General features: G+C 46.4%; 1 protein-coding gene across 11 annotated transcripts in view; it reads right to left on the bottom strand.

Annotated features, from left to right (window-relative positions):
- Positions 1–13731, bottom strand: part of CACNA2D4 (calcium voltage-gated channel auxiliary subunit alpha2delta 4) — a 235844-nt gene that overhangs the window by 188257 nt on the left and 33856 nt on the right. For all 11 annotated transcript variants that reach the window (XR_012220073.1, XR_012220074.1, XR_012220072.1 and 8 more), the window contains exons 3-10: positions 10252–10368; positions 4681–4740; positions 3396–3558; positions 1698–1829; positions 1362–1422; positions 935–1085; positions 697–771; positions 341–430 (exon numbers count right to left, since the gene is read on the bottom strand). Coding sequence is in view for 8 of the 11 variants with exons in the window: in XM_073544132.1 (XP_073400233.1) it covers positions 341–430; positions 697–771; positions 935–1085; positions 1362–1422; positions 1698–1829; positions 3396–3558; positions 4681–4740; positions 10252–10368 (849 nt within the window). In the remaining 3 variants the exon portion in view is untranslated. The remainder of the gene's footprint in view (positions 1–340; positions 431–696; positions 772–934; positions 1086–1361; positions 1423–1697; positions 1830–3395; positions 3559–4680; positions 4741–10251; positions 10369–13731) is intronic.

Genomic DNA, 13731 nt, shown 5'->3' with positions numbered 1-13731 from the left:
TAAGCCGGAGACCATTGGGGTTCCATTCAGTAAGACTAGTAGTTTTAACAGCAGTTTTGAAAAGTGTGCAGGAGTAAAAAGTGACAAATTCATTATGTGTGCCTATTGTGGTGTAATTAATGATAAACTTGTCAGACGCACCCCATCTGGCAAAGTTGCGCCAACTTCTCAAAAAGTTCTCTCCAAGCACTTTTATGGAAGTTGAGGAAATATCCGAGCGAGAGTCGGCAAATCTAAAATCCGGCATCTGTCAGATGTGTATGGCAATTAAAGTAATAGATTTGAATATCCCTTTAAACTAAAGAAACCCTTAATATCCAGATAGCCGAGGGTACTGTACCTCCTTCAGGATTTTAAATGCTTCGATAAGAGCTTTGTTGACAGTGCCCACACCTTTTGCCTGTAATTCATCCACTAACTGTTTGAAATGCTGCAAATAAAGGGAGAGAACGCAATGAAAGCAGCGATATACTGGGATGTACTGGCACCCAGAAGAATCATGAGCACTGAGAAAGCATGTCTGGATTTTATGTACAGCTCCTATGTGTTTCCCTGGTAGCAATCTCCAAGCCCCGTGCAGACTGTGTACCCAAAATGATTTTTATTTTGAAAAATCTGCAAAATTGCTCCATTTTAGGTGCCATGAAAGATGAAACAGCCTAAAATTACAGAAGAATGAAAGATGCATGGACTTACCTCCCGATTATCTCTGTCCGCCTGCACCAAAATCCCTTTAAAGCAGGGCTCGATGTAATGAACGTAGTCATTGTACTGGAGAAAGGGGGCACAAAATGAGCAGCAAAGTGGGAGATAATAGATGGGTCTGTAACCAATCACATCAATGGCATATCTCTACAGTAAATATTCTTTTACGGAGTCTATTAAAGGCCTTATAATCACTTGCCCTTTATAGTAATCCCCCATATGGACTTACTGCAATGATGTTAACAAAGTCGTTCTCGCCAAGGGTGTCCAGCAAAGTGTTAATTGTGTGCTTGGCGATGGTCATCCGCAGACCCTTCATGCTACCGCTGATGTCCACTACGATCACAATGTCCTTTGGAGAAGTGGCCGCCTGGATGTACCTTTAATAAAGGGTGCACAGACCATGTTATTGAGTTAGCTGCACGGGAGCAATAACTCCCTCCCATTCACAATTCACAGGAAGCAAAGTCTGATAGGACAGTGTTTGGTGTCGATACAAGGGTACCGCAATGGGCACCTAAACTGATCCTTAGGAACTATATAATTGTAAATTCTTGTCTATGATCTCAATGTCATTTACTCTTATAAGAAGCTTAGGCTATGACGTTATAGATTTATGATGAGACAAGAAAAAATAAAAGCTCTGTCCTACTCACCACCCGCGATTTCTGCAGTCGAATGAGATCACTCCATTTTCATCCGGGGTCCATTTGATGCCTAAAACACACAATCAGTGCAAAAACAAATTCTGCAACTTTCCAATACACTTTATGCTTCAGTTCTGCTTGCTGTCAGTGAATGGAAACACTCTTCTTTACAAATAGAGACCTAATGCTTCCACAGCTGAGAGCTTGTTATAATTGTTTGCCAGAACTGGATGATACAGGAATTGCTTCCAATTCACCTGCAGACCTGTCGGGTGTTTTCTGCTTTTATGATGAGAGGAAGGGACCTGGATTGGGGAAATTATCCAGGTAATTCATCCCTCTTACCTGGATAGAGGCGGAAAAACCCAGTGGAGCTGCCAAAATACTGCCAGGTGAGCGTGGGGTCCCTCTGGAAGTTGTGCACAAACACGGGGTTCAATGCCTCAGACATGTACACCCCATTCAGAATATCTGGATCTAAAAACATGAGATTTGGCAGAATATTAAAAGAAATCCATAATCTTTCACTGCTAGTTCAGGATCTACAGTCATGGCCGAAAGTGCTGACACCCTTGAAATTGTTTCAGAAAATGAAGAATTTCTCACAGAATATTATTACATTCCCCATGTTTTGTTATACACAGAATGTGTATTTCCTTTGTGTGTATTGGAACAACACAAAAAAAAAGAAAAAAAAAAGGCTAAATTGGACGTAACTTCACATAAAACCCCATTACCTAGGAGGCAAACCCAACTTTCTTACACTGGGCACTACATTGCCACACAAAATACTTTGGTAATCTTCATATTTCATGATGCCTTGCACACAGTCGAGGCATCCAGTGCCATAAGCAGCAAAACCACCCCCAAAACATCTTTGACCCTCCACCATATCTGACTGTAGGTACTGTGTTCTTTTCTTTGTAGCCCTCATTCTGTTTTTGGTAAAGAGTAGAATGATGTGCTTTACCAAAAAGCTCTATCATGGTCTCATCTGTCCACAAGACGCTTTCCCAGGAGGATTTTGGCTTACTCACGTACATTTTGGCACACTGCAGTCTAGCTTTTTTATGTCTCTATGTCAGCAGTGGGGTCTTCCGGGGTCTCCTGCCACAACGTTTAACTTCATTCACATGTGGATGGATAGTTCGTGCTGACACTGATGCCCCCTGAGCCTGCAGGACAGCTTGAATTTTTTTGAAACTTGATTGGCGCTGCTTGTCCACCATGCAGATTACCCTGTGTTGCAACCTCTCATCAATTATTCTCTGCCGTCCATGTCCAGGGACATTACTACACTTCCATAGGTTGTAAACTTCTTAGTTATGTTGCGCACCTTGGACAAGGAGCATCAAGACCTCCGGACATGGACTTGTAACCTTGAGATTGTTGATATTTTTTAACAATTTCGATTCTCAGGTCCTCAGACAGTTCTCTTCTCCTCTTTCTGTTCTCCATACTTAGTGTGGCACACACAGACACACAGTGCAAAGATTGAATCAACTTCTCCCATTTTGATCTGGTTTCAGGTGTGATTTTTCATGTTGCCCACACCTGTTACTTGCCACAGGTGAGTGTGAATGAGCATCACATGCTAGAAACAAAGTTGTTTACCCACAATTTTGGAAAGGTGCCAACAATTATGTCAGGACCATTTTTGGGTTTTGTGTGAAATTATGTCCAATGTGCCTTGTTCCAACACACACAAAGGTTATAAACATGTATATCACAAAACACAGGGATTGTAATAATTTTCTGGAACAATTCCAAGGGTGCCAACACTTTCGGCTATGACTGTATATGATGCATGTCCTGCTGTGTTGCATTACTGTGGAAGGTGTAGCGTTCACAGTGCACTAGAATAAAAAATACATATATATATTTCTCCCACCGAACCCCATGATATAAAAATCACTTTTTAACCTTGCAAATAGCAATAATAATAATTACAAAATAAAAATGAGTCTGCTTGCCCAGCAGAGGGCAGTATGGAGCGCAGGTAGTTGTGCGCAGCTGTGCTCCCCTCCTGCAGGGGGCGCTCACCTTTGTTATACACGTTGGTGGGCAGCTGGATGTTACTGAGCGTCGTGTTCACTAGCAGATTATTAAAGTGCTCGTTATGTTCCAGGATGAATTCGCTCCCCAGCTCCACGTAATTATCATTGTCGTCCTTCTCGTTAATCCGCACGGAATTATAGTACTCGAACTGCGAAGAGATGAAAGGGCTGATTATACACCGCTAACCCGATGCTAGAATTACCAAAATGTATTAATAAGACGGATCAGCCAGGAGGAAGTAGCACGCTCGCCGGAGGCTCCATGCAGGAAGTAGCTGGCTTCTCCTCCTACTCGCCCGTAGTCTAGCTCGCTGATAACGCCCAACGTTCCTCCTGGCACAGAAGTGGTTGCCAACTATAGATTATTGCCAAGTCTTATTAGCGGAGGTGGCGCTGACAAGTCTGGGGGGGATTCCCAAGCGACTGAGGCATTGAGTGCTGCTGGGAGAGGGGCAGCGAGAGCTGCGGCGGTCACAGTCTGGACACAGAGTGCTTCATGTGGCTGCTGCTGAGATTACACGAGAGGGTCAGAAACAACCAATACTTCTCTACAGGGAGGTTAGGGGCCAAGGACGGGATTTGGGGGCTCCCAGACACCTTCAGCCAAGGCCGAATTCAGAAGTCCAAGCTCGGACAGGCCCGCGGGTTTCCTGAACCGAACTTGACCCCCAGATAGGCAAAAATGAGGCATTCAAGTTTGGGTCAGGAGGCCCGCGTGCCCCCCAGTATTACAATTAATGGGCAACGGGCACTGAGGGGTCTTACTCTAGCACTGAAGCGCCCCTTATATCTGTGGTGGGCCAGGTCCAGGAGGTGAAGCAGCAGAGTTAGGGCCCATTTATATTGGCCAAGGCAGCTGCTTAACACACTGTTCAGACCTGACGGCGGTCGCATGTCCACGCGTTAATATGATCTTTCTGTGTGCCTACAATGTGCGCTTGTTCCAAGCGTGGGAAAAAAAAAAAAAAAAAAATCGCAACTTTTAACAGCAACTCGAATGATATTTCTAAATTCCTTTTTTTTCTTTGCATTTTTACTGAAATGTATTTCTATTGAGATCAAAATGTGTTAAAAAAATAAAATAAAAATGTAGTAAAATACATATACCGGTAAAATACCAGCAATATACATATTGCGGCTTTCTGGCAACAGTGAGTTTGTCATGCAGAAATGAATGCATCTGAAATATAACATGTGAATGTGCACAGTAATGGCTCTCGGCAGCACATCACTTGACGAAGGATGAAGTGCTGCCGAGAAGGATCACTCACCTCCAGGGATGAATTAAACTCGTGGCGTAAATCTGCTTCTTCTGCCGCCTCCACCAGTCTCTAGAGAGAAAGAAAAGGAAAATAAAGGATTGAGCATGTTGGGTTTCAATGTGCCAATCATTCACAATCCCAAATACATGATAGTTAACCCCGACAACAAGGGCAGGTTCGGCCAACTTTCTTCTCAAGTAGGCAGAATTGTGAATGAAGACACTGAGCAGGAAGGGCATGCTGGGAGATGTCAGCTCAGAATTGGGAATGAAGACATTGAGCAGGAAAGGCATGCTGGGAGATATCAGCTCAGAATTGGGAATGAAGACATTGAGCAGGAAGGGCATGCTGGGAGATGTCAGCTCAGATTAGTGAATGAAGACATTGAGCAGGCAGGGCATGCTGGGAGATGTCAGGTCAGAATTGGGAATGAAGACATTGAGCAGGAAGGGCATGCTGAGAGATGTCAGCTCAGAATAGTGAATGAAGACATTGAGCAGGCAGGGCATGCTGGGAGATGTCAGCTCAGAATAGTGAATGAAGACATTGAGCAGGAAGGGCATGCTGGGAGATGTCAGCTCAGAATTGGGAATGAAGATATTGAGCAGGAAGGGCATGCTGGGAGATGTCAGCTCAGAATAGTGAATGAAGACATTGAGCAGGCAGGGCATGCTGGGAGATGTCAGCTCAGAATAGTAAATGAAGACATTGAGCAGGAAGGGCATGCTGGGAGATGTCAGCTCAGAATAGTAAATGAAGACATTGAGCAGGAAGGGCATGCTGGGAGATGTCAGCTCAGAATAGTGAATGAAGACATTGAGCAGGAAAGGCATGCTGGGAGATGTCAGCTCAGAATAGTGAATGAAGACATTGAGCAGGAAGGGCATGCTGGGAGATGTCAGCTCAGAATTGGGAATGAAGACATTGAGCAGGAAGGGCATGCTGAGAGATGTCAGCTCAGAATAGTGAATGAAGACATTGAGCAGGCAGGGCATGCTGGGAGATGTCAGCTCAGAATAGTAAATGAAGACATTGAGCAGGAAGGGCATGCTGGGAGATGTCAGCTCAGAATTGGGAATGAAGACATTGAGCAGGAAGGGCATGCTGGGAGATGTCAGCTCAGAATAGTGAATGAAGACATTGAGCAGGAAGGGCATGCTGAGAGATGTCAGCTCAGAATTGGGAATGAAGACATTGAGCAGGAAGGGCATGCTGGGAGATGTCAGCTCAGAATAGTGAATGAAGACATTGAGCAGGAAGGGCATACTGGGAGATGTCAGCTCAGAATTGGGAATGAAGACATTGAGCAGGAAGGGCATGCTGGGAGATGTCAGCTCAGAATAGTGAATGAAGACATTGAGCATGAAGGGCATGCTGGGAGATGTCAGCTCAGAATAGTGAATGAAGACATTGAGCAGGAAGGGCATGTTGGGAGATGTCAGCTCAGAATAGTGAATGAAGACATTGAGCAGGAAGGGCATGCAGGGAGATGTCAGCTCAGAATTGGGAATGAAGACATTGAGCAGGAAGGGCATGCTGAGAGATGTCAGCTCAAAATTGGGAATGAAGACATTGAGCAGGAAGGGCATGCTGGGAGATGTCAGCTCAGAATTGGGAATGAAGACACTGAGCAGGAAGGGCATGCTGGGAGATGTCAGCTCAGAATTGGGAATGAAGACATTGAGCAGGAAGGGCATGCTGGGAGATGTCAGCTCAGAATAGTGAATGAAGACATTGACCAGGAAGGGCATGCTGGGAGATGTCAGCTCAGAATAGTGAATGAAGACATTGACCAGGAAGGGCATGCTGGGAGATGTCAGCTCAGAATAGTGAATGAAGACATTGAGCAGGCAGGGCATGCTGGGAGATGTCAGCTCAGAATAGTGAATGAAGACATTGACCAGGAAGGGCATGCTGGGAGATGTCAGCTCAAAATAGTGAATGAAGACATTGACCAGGAAGGGCATGCTGGGAGATGTCAGCTCAGAATAGTGAATGAAGACATTGAGCAGGCAGGGCATGCTGGGGGATGTCAGCTCAGAATAGTGAATGAAGACATTGAGCAGGAAGGGCATGCTGGGAGATGTCAGCTCAGAATTGGGAATGAAGACATTGAGCAGGAAGGGCATGCTGGGAGATGTCAGCTCAGAATTGGGAATGAAGACATTGACCAGGAAGGTCATGCTGGGAGAAGTCGGCTCAGAATAGTGAATGAAGACATTGAGCAGGAAGGGCATGCTGGGAGATGTCAGCTCAGAATTGGGAATGAAGACATTGAGCAGGAAGGGCATGCTGAGAGATGTCAGCTCAGAATTGGGAATGAAGACATTGAGCAGGAAGGGCATGCTGGGAGATGTCAGCTCAGAATTGGGAATGAAGACACTGAGCAGGAAGGGCATGCTGAGAGATGTCAGCTCAGAATTGGGAATGAAGACACTGAGCAGGAAGGGCATTCTGGGAGATATCAGCTCAGAATAGTGAATGAAGACATTGAGCAGGAAGGGCATGCTGGGAGATGTCAGCTCAGAATTGGGAATGAAGACATTGAGCAGGAAGGGCATGCTGGGAGATGTCAGCTCACAATAGTGAATGAAGACATTGAGCAGGAAAGGCATGCTGGGAGATGTCAGCTCAGAATAGTGAATGAAGACATTGAGCAGGAAGGGCATGCTGGGAGATGTCAGCTCAGAATAGTGAATGAAGACATTGAGCAGGAAGGGCATGCTGGGAGATGTCAGCTCAGAATAGTGAATGAAGACATTGAGCAGGAAGGGCATGCTGGGAGATGTCAGCTCAGAATTGGGAATGAAGACATTGAGCAGGAAGGGCATGCTGGGAGATGTCAGCTCAGAATTGGGAATGAAGACATTGACCAGGAAGGTCATGCTGGGAGAAGTCGGCTCAGAATAGTGAATGAAGACATTGAGCAGGAAGGGCATGCTGGGAGATGTCAGCTCAGAATTGGGAATGAAGACATTCAGCAGGAAGGGCATGCTGGGAGATGTCAGCTCAGAATTGGGAATGAAGACATTCAGCAGGAAGGGCATGCTGAGAGATGTCAGCTCAGTATTGGGAATGAAGACATTGAGCAGGAAGGGCATGCTGGGAGATGTCAGCTCAGAATTGGGAATGAAGACATTGAGCAAGAAGGGCATGCTGGGAGATGTCAGCTCAGAATAGTGAATGAAGACATTGACCAGGAAGGGCATGATGGGAGATGTCAGCTCAGAATAGTGAATGAAGACATTGACCAGGAAGGGCATGCTGGGAGATGTCAGCTCAGAATTGGGAATGAAGACATTGAGCAAGAAGGGCATGCTGGGAGATGTCAGCTCAGAATTGGGAATGAAGACATTGAGCAAGAAGGGCATGCTGGGAGATGTCAGCTCAGAATAGTGAATGAAGACATTGACCAGGAAGGGCATGCTGGGAGATGTCAGCTCAGAATAGTGAATGAAGACATTGACCAGGAAGGGCATGCTGGGAGATGTCAGCTCAGAATTGGGAATGAAGACATTGAGCAGGAAGGCATGCTGGGAGATGTCAGCTCAGAATAGTGAATGAAGACATTGACCAGGAAGGGCATGCTGGGAGATGTCAGCTCAGAATAGTGAATGAAGACATTGAGCAGGAAGGGCATGCTGGGAGATGTCAGCTCAGAATTGGGAATGAAGACATTGACCAGGAAGGTCATGCTGGGAGAAGTCGGCTCAGAATAGTGAATGAAGACATTGAGCAGGAAGGGCATGCTGGGAGATGTCAGCTCAGAATTGGGAATGAAGACATTCAGCAGGAAGGGCATGCTGGGAGATGTCAGCTCAGAATTGGGAATGAAGACATTCAGCAGGAAGGGCATGCTGAGAGATGTCAGCTCAGTATTGGGAATGAAGACATTGAGCAGGAAGGGCATGCTGGGAGATGTCAGCTCAGAATTGGGAATGAAGACATTGAGCAAGAAGGGCATGCTGGGAGATGTCAGCTCAGAATAGTGAATGAAGACATTGACCAGGAAGGGCATGATGGGAGATGTCAGCTCAGAATAGTGAATGAAGACATTGACCAGGAAGGGCATGCTGGGAGATGTCAGCTCAGAATTGGGAATGAAGACATTGAGCAAGAAGGGCATGCTGGGAGATGTCAGCTCAGAATTGGGAATGAAGACATTGAGCAAGAAGGGCATGCTGGGAGATGTCAGCTCAGAATAGTGAATGAAGACATTGACCAGGAAGGGCATGCTGGGAGATGTCAGCTCAGAATAGTGAATGAAGACATTGACCAGGAAGGGCATGCTGGGAGATGTCAGCTCAGAATTGGGAATGAAGACATTGAGCAGGAAGGCATGCTGGGAGATGTCAGCTCAGAATAGTGAATGAAGACATTGACCAGGAAGGGCATGCTGGGAGATGTCAGCTCAGAATTGGGAATGAAGACATTGAGCAAGAAGGGCATGCTGGGAGATGTCAGCTCAGAATAGTGAATGAAGACATTGAGCAGGAAGGGCATGCTGGGAGATGTCAGCTCAGAATTGGGAATGAAGACATTGAGCAGGAAGGGCATGCTGGGAGATGTCAGCTCAGAATTGGGAATGAAGACATTGACCAGGAAGGTCATGCTGGGAGAAGTCGGCTCAGAATAGTGAATGAAGACATTGAGCAGGAAGGGCATGCTGGGAGATGTCAGCTCAGAATTGGGAATGAAGACATTCAGCAGGAAGGGCATGCTGGGAGATGTCAGCTCAGAATTGGGAATGAAGACATTCAGCAGGAAGGGCATGCTGAGAGATGTCAGCTCAGTATTGGGAATGAAGACATTGAGCAGGAAGGGCATGCTGGGAGATGTCAGCTCAGAATTGGGAATGAAGACATTGAGCAAGAAGGGCATGCTGGGAGATGTCAGCTCAGAATAGTGAATGAAGACATTGACCAGGAAGGGCATGATGGGAGATGTCAGCTCAGAATAGTGAATGAAGACATTGACCAGGAAGGGCATGCTGGGAGATGTCAGCTCAGAATTGGGAATGAAGACATTGAGCAAGAAGGGCATGCTGGGAGATGTCAGCTCAGAATTGGGAATGAAGACATTGAGCAAGAAGGGCATGCTGGGAGATGTCAGCTCAGAATAGTGAATGAAGACATTGACCAGGAAGGGCATGCTGGGAGATGTCAGCTCAGAATAGTGAATGAAGACATTGACCAGGAAGGGCATGCTGGGAGATGTCAGCTCAGAATTGGGAATGAAGACATTGAGCAGGAAGGCATGCTGGGAGATGTCAGCTCAGAATAGTGAATGAAGACATTGACCAGGAAGGGCATGCTGGGAGATGTCAGCTCAGAATTGGGAATGAAGACATTGAGCAAGAAGGGCATGCTGGGAGATGTCAGCTCAGAATTGTGAATGAAGACATTGAGCAGGAAGGGCATGCTGGGAGATGTCAGCTGAGAATTTTGAATGCAGCTTTGAAAAGTTTGATAATCTGACACCTGCTACATAACCCGCCTGTCCCTGGAGAAGAGAGAAAAATGTCTGCAACACGGAGGCAAACAAAGAGGAACAAGCGAATATCAGATTTAACGCTGCTACCTCCACCGCCTCCACCTTCCTCCGCAGCATGCTCTCCATCTCTTCTGAGAACTTCCTGACCAGCTCCAGTCCATCCACCTCCTCGATGCTCAGCGTGGGCTCCACGTCCTTGTACTTCTGTCAGGAGCATTAAAAATAATTAAACTAAAATAATATGGTTGCAAAAGTGTGAGCACCCCCTTATAATGGGGGCTGTGGTTGTGTTAAGTATTAGCCAATCAAATTTCCCCCCATGTTACATAGAAGTCAGCGCTTGGCCGCCATCATTTACAGTGATTCTGATTAACCCCTGAGAAAGTGTTGTTGTTCTATGAGGATTTTCCTGATATTTTCTGGTCCATAAACAGCTGACAACACAGCAAAGGATCTCAGTGTGGAAAGTTGTCAGTCAGGAGAAAGTGCAAAAACATTTTGCAGGCATTAGATGTATCATGAAGCACTGTGAAGACGTCATCAAGTGGCACAACAATGACGTTACCGAGAACTGGACGTCCCCAAAATATTGATGAAAAAGCGAGAGGAACATTATTCTGGGCGATGTCAAGACGCCTGACAGCAACATTAAAGGCGCTGCAGGAATTTCTGGTCAGTCCTGGTAGTGTCCTGCATGTGACTACAATCTCCTATATTCTTCATATGTCCGGCCTGTGGGGTCAGGTGGTAAGATGGAAGACTTTTATTACACAGAAAATCATACAAGTCTGATGAGAACAAGGTGGAACATTTTGGATGTAATTCCTAAAGGTGCAAAGCCGACACCGTGTATCACCAGATCACCATCCCCACAGTGAGACATAGTGCTCTCTGATCACAACCTTCTTTCATTCTCTATCAAGAACTGCCATGCTGCTCAGGTCACCCCCACTGTCCAGACTTATAGAAACATACAGGCCATTAACACCCAGAAACTTACGAAGAACTTGCAGTCATCATTGGCCCCTATCTCCTCCCTCTCATGTCCTGATTCTGCATTGAAGCATTACAATGAAACACTTCAAACTGCCCTGGATGAATTTGCTCCTCCTATACATAGAACAACACGACAAAGACGGCGACAACCCTGGCACACGGTGCAAACACGTTTCCTGCAGCGGTGCTCCAGGTGCGCCGAACGTCTGTGGAGAAAATCCAATCTACACGAAGATTTCATCCATTATAAGTTTATGCTTAGAACATACAACACTGCCCTTCACCTCTCCAAACAAACCTATTTCAACACCCTCATCACCTCACTGTCCAATAACCCGAAACGTCTCTTTGACACTTTTCATTCCCTGCTCAACCCAAGAGTGCAGGCCCCAACCACGGAGCTCCGAGCTGACGATCTGGCCAATTACTTCAAAGAAAAAAATGACCAGATCGGACAGGAAATTATCTCCCAATCCCCTCATACCATGCACTGTCCTCCCTCCCCCACTGCATCTAGCTCGCTCTCTGACTTTGAACCAGTCACAGAAGAAGAAGTAAGCAGGCTCCTTGCATCTTCTCGCCCAACCTCTTGCACCAGTGACCCATTTCCGTCACATCTCCTCCAGTCCCTTTCCCCTGCTGTCACCCCTCACCTAACTAAAATATTTAACCTTTCTCTTCTGGTATTTTTCCCTCCTCATTTAAGCATGCCGTCATACATCCACTACTTAAAAAACCATCCCTCGACCAAAACTGTGCCGCTAACTATAGACCTGTCTCTAATCTTCCCTTCATCTCTAAACTCCTGGAACGCCTGGTCCACTCCCGTCTTATCCGCTATCTCTCTGATAACTCTCCAATCCGGTTTCCGCTCTTTACACTCCACTGAAACTGCCCTCACTAAAGTCTCTAATGATCTGCTAACAGCTAAATCTAATGGTCATTACTCCATGCTAATTCTCTTGGATCTCTCTGCAGCATTCGACACTGTGGATCATCAGCTCCTCCTCACTATGCTCCGTTCCATTGGCCTCAAGGACACCGTTCTCTCATGGTTCTCCTCCTATCTCTCTGACCGCTCCTTTACTGTATCTTTTGCCGGTTCCTCCTCTCACCTTCCCCTTACTGTTGGGGTCCCTCAAGGATCGGTTCTAGGCCCCCTCCTCTTCTCCTTGTACACTGCCCCTATTGGTCAAACAATCAGTAGATTTGGTTTCCAGTACCATCTCTATGCTGATGACACCCAATTATACGCTTCTTCTCCTGACATCACGCCAGCCTTTCTAGAAAACACCGGCGATTGTCTAAACGCTGTGTCTAACATCATGTCCTCACTATATCTGAAACTGAACCTGTCAAAGACTGAACTCCTTGTGTTTCCTCCCTCTACTAATGTACCTATACCCAACATTGCCATTTCCGTGTGTGGTTCCACTATTACTCCCCAGCTACATGCCCGCTGTCTTGGGGGTCATACTTGATTCCGAGCTTTCATTCACCCCCCACATTCGATCACTGGCTCGCTCTTGTCATCTGCATCTCAAAAACATTTCTAGAATTCGACCTTTTCTTACCTTTGACTCTGCAAAAACTCTTACTGTTTCTCTTATTCATTCTCATCTGGACTATTGTAACTCTCTTCTAATCGGTCTCCCTCTTACCAAACTCTCCCCTCTCCAATCTGTCTTGAATGCTGCAGCCAGGATCATATTCCTTACCAATCGTTACAGCGATGCCTCTACCTTGTGCCAGTCATTACACTGGTTACCGATCCACTCCAGAATCCAGTACAAACTTATTACCCTCACCCACAAAGCCCTCCATGGCTCAGCACCACCCTACATCTCCTCCCTTGTTTCAGTATACCACCCTACCCGCGCCCTCCGTTCTGCTGATGACCTGAGGTTAGCATCCTCAATAGTCAGAACCTCCCGTCTCCAAGACTTTACACGTGCCGCGCCAATTCTTTGGAATGCGCTTCCCAGGTCAATACGAGTAGTCCCCAATCCCCACAATTTTAAGCGATCCCTGAAAACGCATTTATTCAGACTGGCCTACCGCCTCAACACATTAACCTAATCTATCCCTGTGTGGCACAGCCAAAAGTTTTACCATAACCAGGTTCCCGCATCATGTTCCCACATGCTTTATGCATCCATCAGCCCTCTGCGTCTGTACTGTTACACACTTAACACTATGGCTGGTCCATACAATCAGGGCAACTGTTACCACCCACCATTCGTGTCTCCCTCTTTCCTCATAGACTGTAAGCTTGGTTGGTAAAGGCGCACACATGTCTATATAAGACCCCACAGCTCACAGTGCATGTCACACCAAATGAGAATCATGAGGCCAAAGGAACTGGCCAAGGAGCTCAGAGACAGAATTGTGGCAAGGCACAGATCTGGCCAAGGTTACAGAAGAATGTCTGCAGTACTCAAGGTTCCTAAGAGCACAGTGGCCTCCATAATCCTTACATGGAAGAGGTTTGGGACCAGCAGAAGTCTTCCTAGACCTGGCCGCCGTCCAGCCAAACTGACCAATCGTGGGAGAAGAGCCTTGGTGAGAGAG

Source organism: Dendrobates tinctorius, unplaced genomic scaffold, assembly GCF_039654945.1.
Source record: "Dendrobates tinctorius isolate UK_male_01 unplaced genomic scaffold, ASM3965494v1 ptg000136l, whole genome shotgun sequence".
In the NCBI taxonomy this organism is placed as follows: Eukaryota; Metazoa; Chordata; class Amphibia; order Anura; family Dendrobatidae; genus Dendrobates; species Dendrobates tinctorius.
Note: the sequence above shows the minus strand (reverse complement) of the source record. Positions and strands in the feature narration are given on the sequence as shown.